The 27,005-nt window shown below is 36.1% G+C and overlaps 2 protein-coding genes across 2 annotated transcripts in view; one reads left to right on the top strand and one right to left on the bottom strand.

Moving 5' to 3' along the window:
• Window positions 1–759: 759 nt before the first annotated feature.
• Window positions 760–27,005, top strand: part of iqgap2 (IQ motif containing GTPase activating protein 2) — a 39,350-nt gene continuing 13,104 nt past the window's right edge. The window contains exons 1-15 of the mRNA XM_043244219.1: window positions 760–1,015; window positions 5,500–5,599; window positions 12,986–13,142; window positions 14,236–14,313; window positions 15,310–15,386; window positions 18,440–18,507; window positions 19,330–19,443; window positions 19,554–19,732; window positions 20,476–20,563; window positions 20,800–20,963; window positions 21,049–21,136; window positions 21,610–21,770; window positions 21,855–22,021; window positions 22,664–22,788; window positions 23,712–23,875. Coding sequence (XP_043100154.1) covers window positions 934–1,015; window positions 5,500–5,599; window positions 12,986–13,142; window positions 14,236–14,313; window positions 15,310–15,386; window positions 18,440–18,507; window positions 19,330–19,443; window positions 19,554–19,732; window positions 20,476–20,563; window positions 20,800–20,963; window positions 21,049–21,136; window positions 21,610–21,770; window positions 21,855–22,021; window positions 22,664–22,788; window positions 23,712–23,875 — 1,812 coding nt within the window. The 5' untranslated portion in view covers window positions 760–933. The remainder of the gene's footprint in view (window positions 1,016–5,499; window positions 5,600–12,985; window positions 13,143–14,235; window positions 14,314–15,309; window positions 15,387–18,439; window positions 18,508–19,329; window positions 19,444–19,553; window positions 19,733–20,475; window positions 20,564–20,799; window positions 20,964–21,048; window positions 21,137–21,609; window positions 21,771–21,854; window positions 22,022–22,663; window positions 22,789–23,711; window positions 23,876–27,005) is intronic.
• On the bottom strand, window positions 24,087–26,983 carry f2rl2 (coagulation factor II (thrombin) receptor-like 2). The gene is given in 3 exon segments (XM_043244220.1): window positions 24,087–24,712; window positions 24,715–25,188; window positions 25,997–26,983. Coding segments are annotated over 3 exon segments (1,074 nt in total). The 5' UTR covers window positions 26,061–26,983; the 3' UTR covers window positions 24,087–24,176.

Consider the following 27,005-nt stretch of genomic DNA (forward strand, 5'->3'; position numbering starts at 1 on the left):
AATATGAAATATGATACCAGTCAGATTCATTGCATTGGGCCAGATCTTATGGATAAAGTAGGCTATGTGAAATATTGAAACATTAAATCCACAAATTTCTATTTTGTAAAAATCAACGTTGTCTTGAATATTCATTATTTGCGTTTTTGCAACCACTAGACTCATTAATTGATTTTTCATTTTACTGACTGAGTTATTGACATTTTAATTTAATACTTCATAAGTCACACACTTTTAAAGACTTAAGTCACACTTTAAAATGTCTGCATTTCATTGCATTAGATACACCTGCACAAGATTGCGTGCGCTTTTCAGCAGACATATATTTTTTTTAATTTTATTTTAGTTTTAATTATTTAATTTTATTTTTGTAATTACGCTAGGCTACTTTTAATCAGGTCCAAATGTGATTTTCATACGTCAGTCCACTTGAAGATTGGGTTTTATAATAACAACAGGTGTTAGTATTGTTTTCTATATTTTTTAACACTTCAAAACCTAAATTCAATTTTTTTTATAATTTGTGGTTTTATTTGTGCTTTTTAGGCTAATGCAATGTAATTTCGAATTGAACACAAAAATAAAACGTTAAAGCCGCGTTCGGGTCAAGATTATTTTCTAATAACAGAATCGCCCTGACTACATTAGTTTACATAACAAAGCGAAAGTATATTTTTAGGGTGAGATCAGGTAAAAATACATCGCCTGCACCTTCAGGGTGGCGTCGCGCGCCAGCAGGTGGAGCAGAGCTTCGGCGCGCGCTCGCGGCGGGCTATCATCAGGTTGACAGGCAAAGGAAGAGCCGTGGTAACCGAAAGCGCTTCAAAGCACGCAGTTTGGCTGGGAAGCAAGGATATGACAACAGGAGCAAATTTTATTTCGCTCGCTTGAGAAAGAAGTCTGAAGCAAGCGCGAGAAAGCGTAGCGCAGTTTATGGTGGAGTCTCGGCAGAGTTTCAGAGGAAGCAGGATGTACCATGAAGACGGCGCAAACTCTCTCAGACCTCGATATGGATGTAAGTACGGCCACTTCGTTTCGTTTTAGTTATCAAACTACTCTAAATACGAAATTAATTTAGTGTTGATTAAATTTGAATGCACTGTAACGCCCCAGACATAGCTGCCACATCTATGATCAGTGGAGTGGGGGGTTAGTTTGGTGTGCACATGTACATATATAATATTGAGGAAATGTAATACATATGTAATATTATATATACAAATAGGCAATATCTGTAAGCACACTGATGCTGACACGATGCTTAAAAACGAGTTCAGTATGAGCTAAAGTATTCAGGCAAATTTTAAATAATTTCTTTGATTATAACAGTTAACTTTTAGGTTACCTGCACAAGCATTATTAGAATGCATAAAATGTGTGTCTGAGGATAATATTCCTGATTTATTCCTGATCCTAGTCGCTTTTTTTTTAACATTGTTATAAAAACAAACAAGGCGTTATAACTAGAGTCATTTAAGGCAATTTAAATATGTATTAAGATTTATGACTGAACTGACTGCCTTAAATGTAAAAATGCAGTCAAGATATTAATACTGATGATAATTCGGCCTATCCATAGTTTAAACTCAGTTGCCGGATATATTTCTTTCAACCTTCTCATGTTTTAGATCTAGAATGTGATGTGCTAATAATAATTCTATTGCACAATGAGCCATTACAGTGTCTTCTGGGCCTTAAAATATGCTATATGAACTATTTTGTCTGTCCAGTGCTCGATCCCTGAACTTTCTCTGCAGTGTCCTTGTATTAAGTTGCCTCAGAAAGATGTTTGTGGATTCTTGGTATTAGATCTCATGCTGTGGCCCGAGCAAAGAGACGCACCATGAGAGTTTTCTCCAGTTAAATATTACCTCTGCCCTTTGTAAAAGCACCTGACAGTCTGTACAGTCCGGATATTTGAGGAATTCCGTTAAAGGAGTTTATCTGTGTGGGTTTCATTAAACACACATTGCACCATGCTGGTAGACACGGCGCTTTACTGTCTATATTTAGAATGATGAAGAATATTTAATATACTGTTTGCATAGCAGCAGGCATTCGATTCCAGCATAAACTGTTAGCTGGTTGTGTATCAGAACCTGCTAGTTAACTCTATCATATCAAATCAAGATTGGGAGATGAACTAGCTAAGCAACTTTTTGTCAGCTAATTATACGAAGTTTACTTAACTCTCTGTCAACACTGGCACAGAGATCACATTCCAGCTAAACCGCTGACGAGGCCAGTGGTTTCATGCTGCTGATTTATATAGGGTGTTTACATGATCCTTTTTGTTATTGATTGCCTTTCATATTCAAAAAAGATGATTTTTGGAATTGGGGCAACGCAGCTGATGTTGAAAATTACTCCAAATGCTGGTACAGCTATACCCTGCGTCTTGCGCTGTTTGATTGAAGATACCCCGAAAACGTTGGACCAAAATCTGCATCACAGCAGACTCTAAACACAATAATTTAAATATCGAATTAATTTTAAACGTAAGCAAACAGGAAATGACATCATATGATGAATGGAGGCCCCACACTGCATCTTATTGTCATGTGAGGTATCGTGGCACATATTGATATGTGAGATTGGATAGCCACAGTTTACGACAGACGTTTGCTTCGCAACCACTATAAGTGTTTTGCGGTTACTGACACAGTTGGGGTTGGTAAGATGTTTTCGACTCTTATGCTCACCAAGGCTGCATTTATTTGATCAAAAATATAATAAAAACAGTAATATTGTTACGATATATAATACCTTTTACATTCTTTTTTAAATAGAATTTATTCCCGAAGGCAAAGCAGCCATTACTCCAGTCTTTGTTATCAGCCGATCCTTCGAGATCACAGAAACATTTCTTATTATCAGTTTAAAAGTCTTTGATCAATTTACTGTAACCCCAGTCTTATGTACGGAAATGTGCATCTGTTACTAATGCTGCCACATCAGATCTTAGACCACGGACTAATTCTGCTCGTTGACGTTTCCTCTAATGGCTGTTGCACTGCATATTGCTGATGAGTCTTTCCTTGTTTATGATATTTTAATGCACTTTAATAAGCCACTACTATGTTTTCAAAATGTTGAGTTTATTGTCTGTGGGACAGATTGAGGTGATAAGGCTGACCTACGTAATGAAACCCCACAGAGGTTAACTGGCAAGCCTGAGCCTGTGTGTCAGGGTGAGAAATTTGCAGCGCTGTTTGCCATTACAGAATTGAATCTCATTTAGTCGAGCAAAGGCCAGCATGGGATTGTGTGTCAGCAAGCTTAATTATTACTAGATGAGCGAGGACTGTGAAAACACTCGGTAGTTGGACACAGTGTTGTGCTCTGTCTCATTTGATCACTATTTTATCATTTACGTGAAAATGAGCTCCTCGTTTGGTGTCAGAGCATCAGTCGTTTTACTTCAGGTTTCTTTTTAACTGCTGATTTTTAAGCTGCCGCTTTGTTCTTCTGAGAGTGGATCTGACCTACTTCGCCAAGAGTCATAATAAGTGTCACATTTTACTATTTTATTGATGTTTCATGTGGGTTCCACCGGGCTTTGGAGATGTTTCAGTCAAGGGATGGGCAATTGTATAATCAAATAACTTATTAAACCAAGTGACGTGAGTGAGACAACGTCTGCTAGCAGACTGTTCTCAGAATCAATCATGAGCTCTGTGGTAAACACTACAGATTGTAAATGTGAGTGCTGCTTTCATAGATGGTGTTTTGATGGTGAGATGTGGTTGGCAGTTAATCTGTAAGCGTGTCACATTGACGTTTTAAGTCACGGCATGTTGATCATCTTGCACAACATCAGCTTTGCACAGTTTTACTAAGTAGAATTTTTTTGAGTGTACATTCAAAATAGAAACACATTCAAAATCCAGTCCTGGTTTTACTTAGGACTCAATATGATTGTGTTGGATGCATCATGTGATTGGTGACTGTGTATACAGTAAGTCTAAGCAGATAACATTGTCTGTAAGAAAACGTACAAGACTAAGATATCCAATATTAGTAATAGAGAATATTAGTAGCTGACATAAGACATAGGTGGCTGAACATAGTCTAGGCCTAAAAACTAGACCCACTATCCTCAAGAACAGCGACAACCAACAAATTTGAAAAAGTTGACTTAACTTACAATGATAAAACAACAAAAACAGAAACAGAAAAACAATAACCCTATAACAGTAACTGCATAATTCATAAATGCTGAAATGCACTCTGGGAACTCACAAAGCTTAACAACATGAAATTTTTTGTTTAGACAACTGTGTTTGACAAGTTGAGACAACATTTGGGGTAAATTTGTTGAACTGACAATGGTTTTTAGCATTTGAGACTCAAAAGGTTTTGTTAACTGGAGAATGTGCAGTCCCATTTTTTTACAGTCAATAAAAAGTATTATTTTTTTGTAATAAATTACTATCAGGAGAGTTATGCTACTGTTTTGCAGCAGTTAGAGATCCATCAGTGATGGATATGTCCAGGTTGCTGTAGACCCGAATGACTAGTAATGATTAGCACAACATCCATGCATTTAAGGATTAAGCAGCAAAACTGTTTTGAGATGTTAGTCATTTGTAGTTAATGTGACAGGAATTATGTTATTACACCTTTGCAAACTTGAATGCACATCCACTATAATAGCTTTGGGATCTTTAGTTATTTAAAGGTCATTGCATTGCACTGCAAAAAATATATTAGCAAAAACTGCAGTATTTGCAGATGGTTCTTGATTTTGATAATTGTATCTAATGCACTCCACATGTGAATTAAACAACCGCTATCTTTTTTCTGAGAAAGGACAGTTAATGTCATGTCATCAATTGTTTCTTTGGCCCAGTTACATCAAATGACCGGTCAACAACTTCTTGTGACCAGCTTAAGTCATATGTAAGGTGATTTCAGCTCTACTTAACCAGAAATAAAGTGATTGCGTTAAACCTGGCAGTCTTGTGAAGATGCGGCTGAGAAGTAATGTAGCAGCAGTCATCCACAAACAGTTTTCGATGTAACATGACGTAACAGTGTAGCCCTGCCTGACAGCGATGAAGAGATGCTGATTATATACTGTATATTGTGTCAAATCACTCAAGCATACACACGCAGTCAGTGTTTTATCTGATTGATCCTATAAGTGCGGTGTGTTTCACATTCACTTCATTCCTTATTTTCAAATCGCTTAAGCACTTTTCCCAATTGATGCTGCTGAAGGGGATTCTAGTGTGACTTCAAATCAACAGCAGTCTGAAACACATAGAGTCTGAATAAAATATCATTAAAAGAACGGTACTTGGCTATACTATACCTTGGCTATACCCTTTGTCATTATTTGTGTTGGCTATGATACAGTTAGATGATTAATCAGGAGAGGAAAATGTCACACTCAGCGTTGTGATGTGTTACTCCAACATTACGGAAAAATAGCCTCTATTCTTGATATCAGGTGTTGCATTCTCCAACTGTTATTTTCCTTTGTTTATCCTACAGCCATTGTGGACGATGAGAGGCTGTCGGCGGAAGAAATGGATGAGAGGAGGAGGCAGAATATTGCTTACGAATACCTTTGTCACCTAGAGGAAGCCAAACAGTGAGTTAAAATATATATATATATATATATATATATTCTCTCCCAAATGCTGAAGGTCCATTTCCTGAACAAGTTTGAAGACCCCTTATGAATAATTCAGAGGTGATCCTGCCTAGCATGTGGCCGTGCTCACGGTGTGATAACTTATCAGTATGATGTGATACTGTAGTCTATTTGTGATCAGTCAATATTGTTTTGCCAGGATGGCAGAATAAATAAGCTTACAAAACCTTTCACAGGAAGGTGAAAATGCATATCTGTGTGCCGCTTGTAAGTGTATTTTATGGCAATAGTGTGTCAGGCTCTGACTTTCCTTAGTTTAAAATAATATGGATCAAAACATAACTAATATTAAATTTAAATAATGATTTTTGATGTTAATTGTCCCAATATGATTTTAAGAAATTAAACATTTGAAAACAGTCACTTTTCAATAAGCTACCAGAAGGATTTATGGAATATATATATATATATATATATATATATATATATATATATATATATATATATATATATATATATATATATAAAAATAAATATATTTTCTGATTTATATTTCTTTTTTAGTATTTTTTTATGATTTAGTTCAATGTTTGTACTACTTTTCTTAAGTTTAGGGTCAGTACGGTTTTTTTTGTTTAAGAATCATTGTGATCATTATCAATCATTATCATTGTGAAATGCTATTAAAATTTTAAGTACTTTTTGTGCATATTAATTTAAATTTTCAGAACTCATGAAGAGGATGTTAAAAAAACAGCATTAAATAGAAATCCTTTGCAACATTATAAATGCCTTAACTGTCACTTTTGGTCAATTTAATGTATCTTTGCTGAATTAAAAAATCTTTTGACCCCAAACATTTGAACAGTAGCGTATGTTTAGATTATCAAGCAGGCATATTGTGTGCATGGCTAGAAGATTTCCAGTTGTGAGGGCTGGGTCTCCTTTTGCTGTTAAGACGCATAGAGCAGTTAAATGCATCAGCAGTCATTTGAATAACTGGGAACCTGACCCACATCTGATGAAAACATGAAAGAATGTGAGGGAGTATTGCAGTGTGCATTGTTCTGAGATGAGGACATTTTTTTCACTTTTTAACACAATAGTTCGATTCTGTGTACTCCATCTGATGCCACAGTGATAAAATTGGAAAATCAGAGCAAAGTGTGCAAGTTAATAAATGGGTTATTACTCATCCTGACCTTCCTGGCAGCACAGCCGTGACTTTGCAGCAAAGCCTCTGTTCTGGGAATCCTGTCGTGTTGGATCAGGATTATAAGGCTGGTCACTAATCTGCTTGTTAGGCAGTAACTTGTCATCCTTGTGTTTGACTCAGATCTCAGGAGTCACAGGTAGAGGCCCACAGGTCACGCTAAATATCTGAAGCTTGCTGAGCAGGATTTTAACAATCAAAATAGTGCATTAGTGTAGCGTAGTGTCCTTGCTAGCAGTTATACCAAAATAAGTGAAACACAGTTACTGAGATGTTGCTCAGAATTCATTAAACCTGGCAAGGTTTAGTAAAATATGTTATGTATTTTTTCATGACCACACGTTCGTTCCGTTTATCTTGTTTTATCTTTATATTAAAAATCACAATAATTTCTTAATATTTTTTTACTCAGCATGTATATTAAAATTATTTCTGAAGGTTTATTTTAAACCTGGAGTAAAAACACATTAAAATACAGAACACAGAATACTAAGGTATTACTGCTGTATTTTTGATCAAATAAATGTATAATTCATGCAACTGTAATAATTCCAGATCTATTGGACTGTTGTTGCAGCTGACAAACATACTTTCTTACACAATCGCACCCCCCTTCCCAGCACTGTGACAGGGAAACTTTGTACCCGCCGACTTAAGCAAACAGAACCTGTTATTTTAGATAGGGGGACCTAGTTGTGAAACTTTTTCCATTTCTAATTTTGTCATCGTGTGTTGTCCTGAAGCTCATTAGTCACTAGAGCAGCGTGTGAGCAGCATGTCTATGATATGTCCAAGGGTATTTTGGTTAAGATGTTAATTAGACGTTACTGTCTACTTTTTCAGAGCTTACATTTCTCTTTGCCTGAGTTGAGATAAGAGGACTTTTTAGAGTTTCTAAAGTGTTTCAGTAACATTTTTTTCCTTCTAATCTTTCCAGGTAGTAGTGCTGCTACTTGTCTGCTTTGTCTGCCAAGTACGGAAAAAAGATAAATCATATGTCTTTATATAAAAACAAGTCAAATTAAGCATTAACATCATAATCCCAGTCTATACAGAGTTGTTTTAGTTTACTAAGATAAGTCTTTTTAAGGCAAGTTAGTCTCCTTTGGCCATCTCAGTGCCTCGGGGGAAAGATATTTCTTTGTTGCTGACGGGCATGCAAGTTCATGCTATTTATTCGAATAGAGAATGGTGTAACTTTACAAAACTGGTTTATAAACATTCTTTCAATAAAATGTACACTACTGATTTAAAAAAATTGGGTCAGTAATAAATGTTGTTCTTTTGAAATTTCTGTTCATCAAACAATTCAAACAGCACAACTTTTTTCAACATTGATAATAATAAGAAATGTTACTTGAGCAGCAATATTAGAATGATTTCTGAAGGATCATGTGACACCGAAGAAAATACAGTTTTGCCATCACTGGGATAAATTCCATAAATTGTATTTTAAAATATACTCAAATATAAAATATTTCTTTTAAATTGCTCTTCCATGAAATACATGGAGGGCTGGTGAGCATAAGAGCATAATAATAGCATAAAGTGTATAACATCTTGATCTTATTTGTACTTGTTTATATAATCTGCTTTATACGTTTTAGCTTTAGGGGTGAATTTTTCATAATATAATTAATGCTTAGATTTTATTTATATATTTTTTGTATGAATCAAATCATACAAATTCACCAGTTCACGAAATAGTTATATTTTCTTGTGAGATTAGTTTGGATCATTTTCTCTCACTTCTGCTTCCAGCTGCCCTGTCACCCCCTCAGTAGGCAGCACGCAAACCCTGTTTACTGCAGGTAATGGATTTCTATTCAGTAGCGCGTTAGACACCTACAGTCAGATAAATAGGTGAAAAGCCATAAAATATGAGCTGACCTCTGTGCCTCAGTCCTATTCATCTCACAGTAAACTGCCAGAACCAATAGATATATTTGGCAAATTGCTTTGTTCCTTCCCCAGCTGAAGCGATAATATCCCACAGCGTCCCTTGGTTGCAGTTAGAACACTTAGTACCAGCAATGCTGTTTTTTTTCTGTTAACAGTATGTAAAACTGTTAAAGTAACTTATTAGTTAAAGCTGTTTATTACGAGCTTTCTTTCAGCTCGAACCCCTGCCGCCTAACAATCGCAGGAAAGCGTTGCTTGAGACAGTGTAACAGGAGGCTGCATTGTTGGCAGAGAGCAGCGGGGACAGGGAGAGGGCTGCACAACAGCCACATATCCTGATACAGCAATGCTCATTTTTCATTCTAAAAGGTGCACTGCATTTTTTCCAATCGGAGGGATGGTTTACCCAAAAATGAAATTATTTATTCACGTTCATGTCATTCCAAACCTGCTTGAATTTCTTTCTTCTGTGGAAGACAGTAGAAGATATTTTGATGAATGTTGGTAACTAAACAGCTTCAGTTCCCATATTGTCAAAAATATAATGAAATCAAAGGTGTTAAAAACAACATAACCTTAGTCTAGTTAAGGACGACACATGTGTTAGCATTGACTCAACCGATGGGTTATTCCCGTTAACATGTGTTATTCTCGCTTTCTGTACATTATGTGTTATAAATACACAATTTTTGTCAAGTATGTGTTATTTTTGAACAAATCGTGTATGAAATAAGAACACATCAAACTTGTGTACAGTTTATACAACATTTATTAAACCTACTGCATTTACATAAAAAAGGTTAAAAAAAGGTAGTAAATGTAAATACAGTTATGTAAAGATTAGTATTTTTGAAAAGTTGTTAATAGTTAATCAAGTTTGTATTTTGAGTTCTAAAAAAATTGGTGTTTGACAACCTCTTTAGCATTAATTTTATTTCTGTACTTTCATGAACATACAAGTGATGGTGAGGCTCAGTGTGATGGAGTCTCCTGTCCCGTCAATAAATGCCACAGGTGCCTCAAAAGTGTCTTCCATTCAAAGCTGCAAGAGCTAAGTAAAGATGAGTGAAGCATGGCACGGTGTTCATTTACATATGAGCAGCTCATGATCCTGGATAAATTCTCCCAAAAAACCTTTTTTAACAAAGCACTTAAATGATTTTGTGAACACGAGAAGCTTTAAGGGCGCACTAGAGTCTTCTGCCAAAATAAAAGATTGACGGGCCAAAAAAAAGATGACTATTTTTCAGTAATAATTTCTTATTTTAATATTTGTATTCACTTTTGTTATTTATAGGCTACACATAATGAATATAACTAAATGATGCAAGCTAAAAAAAAACAAGAAAAGCTTAAGCGTCGACATAATGTTAATGTCTCAGGGCAATTTGCACAATATGTAAGTTTTTTGTTACCTCCACATGTGGAAGACATACCATGATGATGTGAAGCGTGAGGAAATGTGATTGTGAGAAGGATAACGGCAAGCAGAAATATGATATTTAACACATATTGCGTTGTACACACTGTGTTGGATTTAGTCTTTTTTTCTTTTTTGTTTTTAACACATTTAACGCAAAATGACACTAAATGTGTTCAAATATTCATAACACCTTTTTGAGAGTGTGGGAACTGAAACTGTTTGGTTACCAATGTTTTTCCAAATATAGATAGCTCTGTCATGAAACTCTAGCGCAGGCTAATGGGTCTTTAACACAAACTGAACATATTCACAGCGTTAAACTGCTCTAGCACAAGCTGATTGGTTCATGTTGCATATACAGGCAACAGGCTTGCTGCTTTACGTTTAAATGACTGGTTATCTTTCACGAAAGCATTTGCAGTACGCTTTCGTGGTTCCTTTTAAAGCCCCCACCTTCCCCAGCTCCACCTGTCTAGATCTGCTTCAGGTTATTATATATGCTATAACCTAGGTGTGGGGGTCTTTTAAGGCAGAGAAGAAACTGTTTTATGTTAAAGGGGAATAATATCACAGAATATATGTAATTTACCATTCAGTGTTTGCATTTGAGTGGAGAAATGTTGTACCTCTTTAGTTTTTATAAACTAAAAAACATGCTGAGTCATGAACTGAAGACAAACCATTTGAGAACCACCTCACTATAGTGTAGTAGATGTTTTACTATTACCACAATGGCTGTAGGGGTTTTGAAAGCTTGAAATTGACTTATTTTTTTCCCCTATCAGCTGCCTTCTTAGTCACAGCTCAATGACTGCATTAATCATGGTTAATATTTTGAGCTGCAACTAGGGAATTTCTGCATTGGCAATGGGTGACAGTGGTAATGGTCAACTGAAAAATACATGTATTTATTTTTTGCATTATCATTCATCAGTGCTTTTCATATGAAGTTCATGCTATTGCACTTTTCATTTGTTTTCTGCTTTGAAAGACACATTTTATAATGGCCAATGCTCAGTTTGAGCCTCGTTCACAGCAGTAAAAGGCTATTGTTTATCATTTGGCCCAATATAGTTGGTTTTTCTGTTGTTCTCCATACATAAATCTTCATACTGAAACTGTATGTCACTTTGTTGGATAGATATCAATAATATGATCTCATGTACTAGTGTGATGTAATGTAGAGGCACTCTAGCAGATGGGCTGTGTTGAAACAGAGCAGGCTTTGTGGGAGGCTGGGGAATTGCTGACACATGTCTGGGCAGAATGTTTTCTTTGCCATTGTCATTTCATCTATGTTGTCTTTAATTAAATCAACCTAAAGAGCTGGATGGACATGCAAGGAATGTCACCTTATGGTCCATTAGGGAGAAGCATCAGATATCAAAGAGGGTTTCTTTGATCAGTATCATGACGTAACCCTCTAAGGCATCATAAAAGCCAGTATCTCTGTCTTGATTGTGCTTTACCTCAAAATGAATTGAGTGTGCCGGCGACCTCACACGTGACCTCTGAATCGACAAATTCTAACTCTGCTCTCATTTCTGTAGGAATGAAGGGGCTTAACAAATGATTAACCAAAAGTTTGCGAACAGCAGCATAATATTGACGTTTTGGCTGATTCACTTAACTCCACATAGTTTAGCGTTCTTCGGTGTATAGCGTATTGTTTATTACCTAACCAGAGCTGGCAGTTCTAACACTGATCACAGAACCCATGAATCTGCAAAACAGATGAATTACAGATCTGTGATCCGACTTTCCCATGTTGGTGAGCTAAAGGCAGGACACTTTAGCTGTCAGTTGGTAGGCAGCCCTGAAGGGCCCAATGCCAGTTTTCTCCGCTGGCAAGAGAAAAGATATGCCAGTGTAGGTGCCATGACAATATGGCCTTCTCTGAATTTGTCAGACATCACTTTTGTCAGCTGGTCACTGACTAGCAACCAGTTTGAAATGTTGTTTGTTGTCCTGGATGATCCAGGTGAATTTCAATGATTCAGTGATCTGGAAAACTGGGTGGTTAAGTGGCTGCATGCTTATCGGGCCGGTAGGCTAATGAGTTTATAACAAAGAGTCATACTGTCAGGTTATAACTATGAATTTTAAGCTATTATAGTACATTAAAACGTAGTGAATTGTTTTCTAAAATGATTTATTATGACTTCTTTCAGAAGGAAAACAATGATTCATTGAAAATATAAAATATATGCATATATGTTTTTTATTCTTACCAAGGCTGCATTTAGTGATTTAAGAATAAGAGAATAAGACACAAAGACATTTGCTTTGGTCTGTGTTTTTATCATTTGGGTATACTTTAGGAACTCATATCTGAAATAAATATTAATAATAAAGCATTGCAGTGTATCAGAAACACAAGCTTTGATCTTTTTTTTCACTATACTGAAGAACTAGTAAACCACGGTCTGGTATACATTTTTTATAAGCATCTCCAGATTGCAGATTTTTTTCTTCTTTAACAAGTTTGAAAATAGCATGTTTTATGATGCCGAGAGAGAAACATCTTGATGCCCATAGGCATGATGGTGCTTACTTCATAGTAAAAATTGTTTATTAATTGAGTGTGCGCCTTTAGCTCTTCCACTTCTGTAATTCATTCAAAGGCTTAGCTTGTTACGCACTTGTTTTCCAGAAGAAGTCTATATGTTGAAATATTTTCAACACGTAACTCAAAAATAAATGCATGTAAAACTATGTTGCTATCATTTGAAAGTGTCAAATTTCACATTGAAGTGAAATACGAAGCAGTTGTAACATTTACCACATTCTGTCTGTCTTTTAACTCTAAATATGTCTTGCTTATACGTGAACCTTTTGATTTCAGATGGATGGAGGCCTGTCTCGGGGAGCAGCTGCCTCTTACCACAGAACTGGAGCACGGCTTGAGGAATGGCGTCTACCTTGGCAAACTGGCCAAGTTCTTTGCCCCCCAGTTGGTGTCAGAAAAGAAGATTTATGACCGGGACCAATCTCGTTATAAGGTACCGATTTTCGAATGTTATTTATTGGTTTTTAGGTACTCTTTAGCTAAGCACCTAGTTACCTTACGTTCTCACAGCTGCTTCTAAAAAATACAATGGGAAAGTCACACCTGTTAGCAAACACAGGTGTCGATCCCAAACACTTTCAGGATGTGCCTTTTCAAATGCAACATAGACATCCTCACATCCTGAAAGTCTCTTTCCCGTAGGGGGAGAAATAGCAGGGCGGGAATTCCCTCAGACTGAATTGTGCCCGCTGATAGTGATGTTTATTTGCACATGCTATCTGCATTGTTGCAGTACCTGACTCACTAAAGCAATTATGCAAATTAGGTAATAATGCATACACACCCAGTCATTTTGCTGTGAACTCAATTTGCATGCTACTGGATGGAAAGATGTTCATGCAGAAAATAATGATAAGTATGGCTATTTAAGAACATTTAGTACATGGTTAATTAAGTTGGTTAGTGAATGAGATTTTTTTTTTTATGTTTTCTTAAGTCTTGCTTAAGTCTCTTAAGCATGCATTTATTTAATCAAGGACACAGTAAAACAGTAATATTAGTAACAGTATAATATTTTTTACAATTTAAAAGAACAATCACATTTTTTAATATCCTGTGATAGCAAAGCAAATTTTTCAACAGCCTTTACTGCAGTCTCCATCTTTAAGAAGTCATTCTGATATGCTCATTTTCAGATCAAAAAACATCAGTTGTGCTTTTTAATATTTTTGTGGAAACCATGATACTTTTCTTAGGATTCTTTGATCAAATATAAAGTGCGAATGCACTTCATTTATTTGAAAAAGAAGTGTTTTGTGAAATTGTAAATGTCTTTCTCTTTTGATCAATATAATGCATCCTAATTCAACCCCAATAGTATTTTTTTTAGATTGTATTAATTTCTTAAAAAAAGGTTATTGACCACAAACTTGTATGTGTCTGATGCATTTCAATAACTAGTGTACTTCACATATAACAGACTCCCAACCCTTCAGCTTTATATGTAATTCCATTTTAATGGTTTAGGAAATGTGCATGAAACGTGTTACGGTCGCATGTATTTATGTTGTTTTTACTGTCTCCAGCACTCAGGACTACATTTCAGACACACCGATAACACTGTGCAGTGGCTCAGAGCCATGGAGTCCGTTGGTTTGCCCAAGGTGAGGCCCAAGTACACACTTTTAAAGAAACAGACACACGCTCACACATATCCTTGCCATTTTCTCTCTTTGAGGATAACTGTTCATTGTATTAGCTTAAGATTCAAAACAATGTTAATCTAAAAAAAACTGTACATGTTGTGTGCCCAGTTTGACGGTTTGGACGGGAGGGTGGATAGTTATTTTATTTACCGTAAGATGAATGCATAAAGGCTTTTATTGAATATTTGCTCATGGCTCGAGTTGTTGGCCTAAATTAGCAATAGCCTTGTCAATCATTTTGACTGAGTTTTTTCTCTTTCACTGAAGGGTAGAAAAACAAAAGCTTCCACCAAGTATGGTGCAAAACTGCTATATCGATAAAAATGTATGTGCACAATAAAACACAACACCCATATGTGCTTGTCAGATATTTTCATTTAGACATTATGAGGGTGTTGACTACACTTTGCTGCTACAACAAAGATTTGTCACTAGATTGTGAAATTTGCTGCAAAGATTTGCTAGAATTCAGAAATGAGCAACCAGGTCAGGTTTTGTTGGCTATGTCGTGTGATGAGGTCCTATTCACAGTCACTGTTCAATTTGTCCTGAAGGTGTTAAGTGGGGTTCAGACTCAGTAAATCATGTCTATATGGATCTATACAGATTGATTTTCCAAAACTGTTGCAAATGAAGTTGGCAGAACACAGTTCACTAGCGAGGAGAATTTCAATTGAAAATGACAGTAAAATATCTATTTTATTTGAAGTAAATGTTTTTCTTTTTAACAATACATTCATGCTGCTGAAAAAAAATGTGTCATAGTTTCCACAAAACTTCTAAGAAGCGCAGCTGTTTGCATCATTGATATTAATAGCATGTTAGAGACATTTCAGAAAGAAAACAGTATTACTTATTAACTGGATTTACAAACATATAAAAAACGTCAAACTGTACAGCAATTGTAGTGTATCATTTATTAAACAATATTGAATATTGCTATTCCTCTTTCAGATATTCTATCCTGAGACGACGGATGTGTATGATCGCAAGAATATGCCCAAGGTGATCTACTGCATTCACGCACTGAGGTAATATACCCTTTTCGCTAAATATTTAAAACAGATTCCCTGGCTGTGAACTAATAAGGGTTGCTTGCTTTATCAGGTTTCATAACCTGAATTTTTAAAATTGGCGGTTACTCTGTGGTCATGGTTTCGCGATCCTTAAGTTGTGACAGCAGGTTTGTAGAGCATCTGCATGTGTGCTGCTGCTTCCTCTAGGCAGCCATTGTCATGGCAATCTCACCACTGAGAAAAACAAACGTTTTTGGGGTAATGGTGTGACTAGGGGGTGCCTCGTGGTACAGCTACACATAAGGCCTGCTGCTTAACTTCCTGTCTGTCTTAGGCGATTTCCTGTCACTGTTTCCTGACAATTCCTGTCACTTTGCTCCAAAGACAAAGCTCCTTTTCACACCTCCTCTGTTATGCAGAGTGTCCTCAGAGCAGTACCATAAGATGTCAGCACATCTGTCCAGTTAATGTTTTATGTTTTTATTTGCTTCATGGATAGTCTCCATTCAGTTTTTATGGCCTGCTCAGCAACGAATTCTCTGAAGTATGAACTCTGAGGTGTGATACTGCACTGTTATGATATCAGATTCCCGCCCTCCACTGCAGGAAGTGTCTCCTATTATAGATTAGCAGAGGTTTCTGTTTCCTGTCATAGTTTGCCACCGGTGGAAACATACAGTCTGAAAGCAGTGTCTTGTCTGTCCTACTCTAAATGTTTGCCTTTACAGTAAAAGTGAATGGCAAAATTGGATCAGAATTGATCGCCATGAACTTACAATATATGTTTTTTAATCAAATAAAGCATTAACGTGATCAAAAGTGACAGTAAAAATAGATTTATTTTTAAATTCTGTTAGGTTATTACTCTATATTAGGTCTACTGATATTGCTATCTGTAAGGTTGATGCTAATGTACAAATATACGTTACATTATTAATATATATTAATGTTTTTTTTATAAATACATATTGTTTATTCATAATAAATCAACTAATATTAATTTTTATAGCCTGAAAATGTTACAAATGTACATTATCATTCATAATTTTGCCATACGATTTTTGAATGCTTGAATATGTTTATATATGAATATGCTTGAATATGAGCATTAATTTGAGCAGAAGTGACAGTAAAGACATTTATAATGTTACAAGATTTATATTTCAAATGAATGCCGTTCTTTTGAGCTTTCTACCCATCAAAGAACCCAGGAAATGCATATGTATTGCTTTTCAGTAACATAACTGTTTTTATCATTAATAATAATAATAATAAAATGTTTCTTGAGGAGCAAATCAGCATGTTAGAATGATTACTAAAGGATCATGCGACACTGAAGCCTGCAGTTTTGCCATTACAGGAATAAACTAAATAACTTTAACAATGAACACAACCATTATCACAGAGAAAGGTTGGGCTTTTCCGAAAAACCACAACTGACAACACATTAGTAACCGCATAGCAACACCCTGACAACCACCCACAATAACCTAGTAGTGTGACAGTGAGTTTTGCATGGATAGCACCACTTTTCTCAGAAAGTTAAATTTAGCATTCACTATTTATAGGAAAATGTAGAATGACTAGAAAATGAATCATTTTGAAGTATAAAGTTAGGTAAGTCATTAGTACCTTAATGTATGCAAATAGTAACATTTAGACATTAGCTGCTGGTGTGCACAGGGGACTGTGTCTAATGAATGACCACAGGAAGGCTTCTTTTACGGTAAATGATTTATATGTGTTTTCCTGCTCTCTTCTCTCTCTCTCTCTCTCTCTCTCTCTCTCTCTCTCTCTCTCTCTCTCTCTCTCTCTCTCTGTGTGTCTTGTGTGTGGGTTTTCTGGCTTCCTCCCTCTGCCTTGCACACGCTCTTCCTTCCTGACCCTGTAGTTAACCCGCTCAGTAAGACTAGACAACACTGTGACTGTGCCCAGAGAAAATCCTGTGCATCATTAAATCACTGTCTGCATATACTTTGCATTAGATAGTAGATAGTATTTTTTTTATTTTATTTTCAAGATCATCAATATTTGAGGTTTAAAAACATTTATTTATTATGAAGGAAATGTTATCATTTTGCCTCTAAACAATAATCAGGCTTATGGCCCAGGTATAGTGACCTACATCTCTTATATCCGTTAAACCACTTAACCTTTGCCCCTTTTGTAGTACAGAGGATATTTTACTGTGTATATCTCTCTCTGGCTATTGATGTAGGGGTCAAAGGTAAGAAAAGCATGTAAAGTTTATCTGTTATGCATAAACGCTCAGGCACACACAACTCTAACCCCTTCAATAATTCATTACTCCTCTGTTTGTCCTCAAATCAGTCGACAGATAAAAGTTTAATGCAGTTTCCAGCATGTGTTGCACACTAACTGCAGGCTATTTTCCTTTTGCAAAACTGGTGTAGGGCTTGACTTAACTCAACTGACATCTAGTGGAAAAACATTAGAACTACGTGTTTGATTTGAATGCTTTGTGTTGCAAATAAGGCTAGTGAAATATTTAAAACGGTGCTTCTCAAATGGATTTGGCCTTAGGGCACTACATGGTATCAAAGCGGGAACATGCCGCCTGCCTGTATAATTTGCCAGCTGTTGCCATTTTAATGCAAGAATATAGTTTCATTGTGCAGTTTCATCAAAAACACAGCAGTTGCCTTGGATTATGGTTAATCTTTTTGATAAACAATTTTCAGTTTTAAATACCGGCTTACATTGTTCAGTTAGACATGTGGCCAAAAGAGTTTGTGTTTATGATTTGTGATATATGTTTTTATGTTATGTTCATGTATGTTTGTGCATTCATTTACTTTCTTTTGAAGTGTATGTTTAGCAGATGAATCGTGTTAATAGAGATTTGTCCTTACATTGTCTTGAATTTAGTGTACTGTATTTTTATCAACTGTCTTTAGGGAAACTTTGGAGAGAAATGATTTTAACAATTTTAACTTTCGAAATGATTGTGCATCCTCAACTCAGCTCTCTTATTATATATAATTCCGTAAATACTTTTTTTTAAATAGATCATGTATTTATGTATTTATTTGTTCTTCTTTGTGTAGCTTGTACTTGTACAAATTGGGAATTGCTCCTCAAATCCAGGACTTGTTGGGGAAAGTGGACTTTACAGGTATGCCACAGTCATTCACAAAAATCAAAACATCAAAAAAAAAGGTCCAAAGTACTAAGCACAGTACATAATAATATTTTCAGTATGAATTATATTAGCATTTAAAAAATGTTTATTAACATTTAAAAAAAAAAAGCTAATTACTTAATTACTTAAGTCACACTGTAAATACGTGGTATCTGCAATCAGTTTGAGATTTGGAGCACGTAGTGGTGCTGCCTTACAATCACAGAACTCAAGCACAGCCGTGCAATCACATTCAGAACGGAAATGTGGATCCACTTCTGTCAGCTCCGATCACAGGAGAAAGAAAAGGAGAAAAGTGCTCGAGGTTTTAATGATAGTGAACAGCGCAGTTAAACCTAGCTGTTAGCGCGTGATTGATGATGGGTTTGTAATGACAGGTAATTACTGCTTTAGCTCTGTTCAGAGTGTAACTCTTCAGCTTGTACATTACGCTGCCGTTAATAAAATATCTCATCAGGAAAATGGTGATGATGTGGTATGTAGCGAATTAATAATGCAAGCGAAAACACGTTGACGTTTAAAGCAAGCTGTGTGCAGAAAATGATTTCTGTAGTGGTTTGGTGTCGGCTCACTTTAAAGGTGTATTATGAAATTATTTCAACGTAACAAGGCCCTTGTTTGATGTAAACAAATGGTCACTAATTCTAGACAGCCTTTGATGTTTTTTAAATGCATTACAAGCCCAGGCCGTTTATAAAATGCCACAGTTTACCACAAATTAATAGTTTGTAGGTGATAGAATAAAAATATATATGTAACCTTATGGATGACATTTCATGTTCTTTTTCCTCACAGAGGAAGAAATCAGCAACATGAGGAAAGAACTGGATAAATATGGCATCCAGATGCCCGCCTTCAGCAAGATCGGTGGCATCCTGGCCAATGAGCTTTCAGTAGATGAAGCTGCATGTTAGCGACTTTCCCCTTTTTTCTCCTATTCATATCTTTAAATTTAAATGCATATAATCTTCGTTCTTTGGATCACACGTATTTGTTCTCTTTCTGATCTATATGTGTAGTGCACGCTGCTGTCTTCGCCATTAATGAAGCTATTGACAAAGGTCACGCAGAGGGCACAATGGTGGCTTTGCAGAACCCCAATGCCTTACTGAGAAACACACAGAAACCACTGGCCCAGGCCTACCAGGACAAACTGAGCAAAGCCAAGAGGAAGAAAGAGGATCATGCTTCAGGACGGGTAAACTACACAGTTATATTAAAAGTTTAGAAAAACTCTTCTGCTCAAAGTTTTGTGCTTGGTAAAATATATTATGTAGTTTATTCCTGCGATGGCAAAGCAGACATGGATATTATGCTGCACTTTTGTATGCGATTTAAAATCTGGTTTAAATTGGGTTTTCGAAATGATGCACTGTATGAACAAAACCATAGTCACACATAGGCAAACAGTGAAAACTCCCAGCTACATTAATATCTCAGTCTTTTTAACCTAAGCACAAGTTTACAGGGAGGATATCCAAAGGTTGCCTGCAAAGCAAGTTTGTCTGTGTTTCTTTTTGCAGCCTCCTCTTAAACGGTCTCCAGCATTCCTTTACTTGCAAAATCAGCAGGATTTTGATTAAAACATAACAGAATCAGCTTCGCTAGTTCAATGCTGATGCCCTCTAACTCTCCTCACACACTCTGCTGACTCCAGCATCACCTGATCCCCCGATGTCGGCTCATTTAGCCATTTTGTTGTGTGTACACATCTAAGGTTGTGAGAATACTGCTCAGGGATTTTGTTGTATTTAATTTCTAGCCCCGGTGTTAAGATCTTTGCTCACAGGCACAATAGTAATAGCTCATGTCTTGCTGGGATCAAACCAATAGCATTCTCGTTACTTTACCTGAGTTTACCCAGTCCTCTGCATCACCAAACCTATGATCTGTCTCGTTGATAAATAAAGCGTGAGACATTTTGTGTGTGTGTGTGTTCAGCGCTCGTCTGTTGCGACTGAAGAGAGAGATGTATACGAAGAATTGCTGACTCAACAGGAGATCCAGAGCAGTGTAGATCTTGTGAACAGTAAGTTTTATTTAACTTATGTGTTTTTGAACAAATTTAAATTCAAGTTGGAAATATTTTCATTAAGTGGAATATTTTATATAAATACAAAACCGCGTGGAAGCTTTCAGGGAAATAAATATGTTATAAAATATAATATTTGTTAATTTAATGGATAGTTATTAATGGCATGCCATGCCACTGATTCGTACTGTGTTATATAAATGTTAAATATAAGAATGATTTTCTCACTTTAGCATCAGAAGCTATTCATCAGATAAATGAGGCTCTTGATGCTGAGGATCAGAAAGCCCTGCTGGCCAGCCTTAGGTTGCCTGCACTTGGTCTCGTGGGAGTCTTTGATGACAACTCCAGCTTTTACCTGGACCACTTCACATCCTACAGGGAGCATAAAGTTAAGGTATTAAAGCAGACTTTCCGTATCGGTTGAAATTACTTTTCAGTCAAATGAGTTTGATGAGAATATTTATGGCATCTGTATGCAGGATGCTGGTGCGGGTGCACAGCTGGAGAGGCAAGAGATTCAGAGGGTCATCACTTCCTGTAACGAGTTTGCAGAGGCTGAGAAACGAAGTATGTTGCACATATACATGTAGCTAAGACTAACTGATAAAAAAACAGTATAATACAGCATCTTTAGATATGAAGCTCTGTGTTTAATTTTTTAGAATTTCATTCAGAATCATGGCAAGTGAATTTATACATCACAACATTATATTGTAAAACATGGTTTATTTATTTATAAATTATTTTACAAATTGAGATTTTCTACACATTTAACAGTGGTAATAAGATAAGAATTTAGAAAAGGTAAATTAATAATATGTTAAAATGTTTTTAAAGATTTAGTAAACGTTAGATAATGGCATTTGAAACTGAGCTTAAATATCCAGTATTGATCATTATATAACAAAAGTGGATTGATAGATCAATTAAAACTCTATAAAAGCGGTTTATAGTGCAATTCCCTATTCAGTTTGAACCTATATGGATCTTTCTTTTTGTTTGTCTGATACTATTAATGTTTGTGCTCTTAATGGACACAGAGCAGGAAGCGGTTGTTGAGATTAATGCAGCTATTCGACAAGGCGCTCCAGAAGAGACCGTGGAGACGCTTCTGAACCCAGAGGCCCAGTTACCCATCGTCTATCACACTGCTGCCAGCCTGTACCAGGCCGAGCTCTTCAGCCTGCAGCTCGGCTGTCAGGTCAGCTCTCTTACTCTATTATTCCGTGTGTAGCTCTTTCTTGTCCCTACTTACAAAACTAGTTTTCATTTTTTACCATCTCAGAACAAGGCTGGTCTTACTCACGAGGAGCTGTGTGTAGCTGTGGAGATGCTGTCTGCAGTGTCTGTGTTAAATGAGGTGCTGGACACTAAAGACTCTGTAGGCGTCATTGAGCAGCTCAGTGACTCTCCACTGGGCTTCAGTGGTCTGGATGCTGACAATTTACAGAGGTACCACAAATCTTTTTTTGCTGTATGTCACGATTGTATGCAACGTCAGTAAACAAGTAAAGAAACCGATTCACCAAGGCTCGGCCAGTTCACAAGGCAAAAAAAAAAACACTTACTAATTATGAAAGTTAATGAACATCAGGCGCAGCGGAAACATACGTTTTTGAATGGTTTGAATGGAGAATCCTTCCACAATGCATATTGTCAGTTAAGGCTTTTAAAGCTTTCCTTTAAGTCAGACACAGAGATGCAGTGCGGTAAGATCACTTTTTTTTATTAATTCATTCTATAATTTATTTGAATTAGTGAGAGAAAGAGAGAGAGAGATGAAAGTTGCGTGTGAACCATTGTCTGCACGTCTCTCAAGCAATGAAGTGATTTTACCCTCTCATTGTAAAGAAATATGTTACGAGTCAGTAGCCTAATGAAGCTTTTACTAATAAAAGTTTTTGTGCTGTGTGTCCACCGAGCAATCTCTGATATCTGATTCCATATATTATCTGATAATAATATTTGTGCACGTGTGTCTATGAAGCGTAGCCTACTGCATATCGTTTTTGTTTAGCTACAAACCTGAGCCTGACCCAAAACTAAGACACATTTTAGCAATCTTCATTAAGTGGTTGTTTTTTGCTTTGTTAGATACGCAGACACACTGATCCGTCTGAGAGCTGAGTCCCTCGCCCAGGGTCAAGAGTTCCTTACCTGGAATGATGTTCAGAAGTGCATCGACACTGTCAACGTCCAGGTGCACGAGGAACATGAGAGTAAGAAAACTTTCAAAACGTTTTTGTAAGATTTCTTAAAATATTAACGATTCATATGATGCCTTAAATTGCTCAAAAGTCATAGTAAAGACATTAGTAATGTTGTAAAATATTTTTATTTCATAAAAGTGCTGTCCTTTTTCTACTGTCGAGGAATTCTGAAGTAACGTACTACAGTTTATACAAAACTATCAAATGGCACATCTGTTTTAACAATGATAAGAATTAAGAACGTTTCTCGGACACAGAATCAGCATATTGATTTGATTTGATCAGCATATACAATACTAGAATGATCAAGTGTTGAAAATTCACCTTTGCCATTGTGGGATGAAATGAAATGAATTTTAAAATGTTAAAATAGAAAACAGCCGTTTTAAATTGCAATTATATCTTTTATTGTATTTTTAATCAAATAAACGTAGTCTTGGTAAACATAAGAGTCTTCTTTCAAAAACCTTTTAAAAATCCTACAGACTCCAAATTTTTGAACAGTATTGCATTTTTCATCACGATCATCACAAAAGTTGAAAATCAGTGTGTTTTTTCCATTTCAAAATGTTTCCAGTTTTAATGAATTTATGTAATATAATATTTTTTAAGATTACAAAAACATTCAAAGAAAGCCTGTTTTAGAAGAAGTTACTCCATAATGTGTACGAATTAACTTAATTTATTAAAGTCTCACAAAAAAACAGCTTTATTAAACATTGTTTATTACACAAATTTTATTAAAGATTCTCACAAATAAACATTTAGGTTTTAAGAAACATTCAATTATAATAAAAAGCATTGTATGCGATCGTGAAACATCATGTTAATGTATAAACAACAACATTTTTGTCTTTTTGTTAATCAAGTAAAATATTCCATTTAGTATTGCAGTTGTTGAGCGTATAAAATTTCCCATGTTCCCTGTGTAGGAGTCATTGCTATCGCTGAGATCAACGAAGCCCTAAATTCTGGAGATCCAGAGAAGACGCTCTCTGCCCTGCTCCTCCCTACAGCTAAACTACAGGGAGTCAATCCAGCCAACGCCAAACACTATCACGATCTACTGTTGACCACCAAAGACCTCATCTGCAAGGTGAAACAGAATAACAGTGCTGAACCAATGAAACGTCTAAGAGGTTACATCTGCTATTTTAGATTTTCTTTCTTAAATTATCCAAACACTTTTCAATCAACACTCAACTTTCCTGGTCTTGATTTAGTTTCATGTTTACACTTCAGTGTAAGTATCCAACTCCTATTCCAGTCAGGAGCCTTTTCGAAAGTAAAAAGTGGGGATGTCCAACCATAACATCCTCAACCCACTGTGAAGCCATTTAGATAAGGAAGGACCCCCCCGCAGGCCACAACAAAAACTTCCTACTATTTAAAAGAACTCAACTCATGGACAAAGCTCTAGAGCTAAAGGATCTAAACGTGACTTGGGAAGTTGACGTTTTTGTGAGGAGATATGAGAGGAAAGGGTCCAGACAGCTATGGAAAGAACACAGACATACGGCTGCTTTGTAGTAATAATACAAGTCATGCTGCTGCAGAGTGTACAGCTTCACATAGTGTGCAAAAAGAAGTGCATTGCATGGGGCAAAGCACACTAAAAAGATCCCAAACACCAACGTGCTGGCCTTTATATAGTGTTTCCAGTCACAACTGGAGTGATTTAGATGATAGATGATGGATCCGTAAACAAATGTGATGACCAGCGATGGCAGGATGAACCCCAGGCTGATCAAACTCAGTCTGTATGAAATCAAAGCTCGGTCGAAAGCTTTTTCATAGGACTGGATATCATGACACGACACCAGCTTGCGTTCAAGAACTTCGTAGCTTTGCTGAACCATAAACTCGGGTATCATCGCAATAGCAAAAACTGTCCAAATAGATAAACTGGTGCAGATCGCATAGTGCTTTTCCACATTGTCTTGTAGAGGAACGGGTGGACCACTGCGAAGTAGCGCATCACACTAATGCACATATGTGCATGGATCGAGCAGTAGAGGTTCCCATAAAAGCAGGCGATCACCACCTTGCAGACGAGCTCTCCAAAGATCCAGTGATTGTTATTGAGGTGATAGTGGACTCTGAGCGTGAGGGAAAGCAGCAAGAGAAGGTCTGAAGCAGCTAGGCTAAAATATAGGATACCGCTGGAAAGATTCTTTCTTCCTCTGAGGCGGGTTAACACATAGACATTAGAGGGGATCCCGATGAGGAGGGCTAGGATGAACGCAGACGGAATGATCCTAGTGCTGACAATTCCAGTGGTGTGACGGATGACATTGACACTGACGTTTATCACAGGCAGCTGCAAGGATGTGTTAAGGACTATTGTTCCAGAATATGTTTTTGGGTGAGGTGGTTTGTTTGGAAATTTGATTATGGAATCTTTTTTTTCTAAAAAAAAAAAAAAAAAAATGATTAGAAAACCGTGTTAAAAGATTGTTATACAGTGTTCTTTTAGTCACAATTAATATTTCACACAGATTTATACTGAAAATGTGGTTACATTTAAACATAAAAGTGAACATAATTCAACAGAAATTTGGATAATTAATAGCAGACATGGCTTCAAGTTTACATTCATTTGTGTTGTCTATAATAAGATTATCAATAGTAACAACAACATTACAAATTGAATTCTAAAACATACTATATTTTTGTTACTTTATTAGCTAGAAAAATCTGAAAAACACTGGATTGAATCTGAAATTGCGTGATAAAAGACATTAAAACCTGACAGTTTTTGAAATGAAATAAGGGTTGTTTGGTTTTACTTTTAATAGTATAGGCACAGATGTTCCAGATTTACCAGAAGGTTAATAACTGATTTAACTTGTTAGACTATGTAACATTATATTTAATTAGTACATTTAATTTATATTGGTTTAGTATTCTGGGGTAATGTTTTATGACTCTTTTTGCTGTTCTTTCATCAGTATATAACCAACCCAAAATCTCATAAACTCACCATCGTTGTATTGCTTGATTTTGACATTGTATTTAGAGAATCAGTTATTTTAGGTGAAAATGTTAATCACCATAGACCGCCACAGTAGCTCTGACTAAAAGAGTCAAGTCAGTTAAAGGTCAGTTAAAGTTTTCTTTGTCTCAAAAGTCTTGATTTCAGTACAAGTTCACATCTGTACCACATAGCAATCAGGCGTTGATCTTTAACCGAAATAGAAATGTTTGTTTCTCTTACCTGAATCTTGAAGGGAGTCCTCAAACAGTAACGGTAATAGCAGTAGCACAAAATCTCTCCACATGTTTGAAAGCTTTTCCAGTAAACTTTGTTCATTCAAATAGACGCAAGTGACTCTTTTGAGGATTACTCAAAGACAAATAACTGCCAAGTTAGGAGTTTACATTGAAGGGTGTGATGTGTTGCTGGTTTCCTGTCAAGGGCTTAGACAGTGCGTCAGAATTGCTCAGGGCTCAATTTCCAGACATGTCAGATAATGACTTCCTACAAATGCCATTTATGGAGCAAATTATTTACAAACATTTGTCCACAAATACTAAATACACAGGGGAATGTTTAACTGCAATTTTGAAAATGTCTCTGGCCACAAGTCCTTTTTTGGATAAAAGTGTCCCAATAATTTTCTTTTCTTTCTTTCTTTCTTTCTTTCTTTCTTACTTTCAGATAAAGACAACGGTATTTATTTTTGTCTTTCAGATTATCATTTATCATTTTTCACAGCAGTTGATATCAGTTTGCCACCTTTTTATTACATCATCACAGTATGTAAAATACAGTATGGCCTTTCAATCTGGCCACCCAATTTATGTGAAAATATAACATAAATTATTTTCACTTTAACTCCTAAATTTCTTTCCCCATAGATGTTTTCACTAATTAACTTTTTCCTTATTACTTATGGGAATGTTCCTAAAGAAGGGAAAAGTATTAATCCAAATACTGTACTATATATTTTTTTCTCATATATATCCTGTATATTTTTTTTTCTTCAAAATATTTAGTTACCTCTTTACTCTTAACATTTGACATAATGTATCGAGATGCTGTTTATATGACTGCTGTGAAAAGACTTTCTGTTCAGCAAAAACAAGGCTTTTTCCAAGAGGCAATTTATCCAGTGACAGTTGCACATTTACCTGATTTGGTTGATTAGATTTAGAGTAATTCGGTCTGTAGTAGCAGATGATTTGTTTGCCCTGTGACAGTGTGTTTAGTTACACTTGTTAGT

This window comes from Puntigrus tetrazona, chromosome 7 (genome assembly GCF_018831695.1).
Source record: "Puntigrus tetrazona isolate hp1 chromosome 7, ASM1883169v1, whole genome shotgun sequence".
Classification (NCBI taxonomy): Eukaryota; Metazoa; Chordata; class Actinopteri; order Cypriniformes; family Cyprinidae; genus Puntigrus; species Puntigrus tetrazona.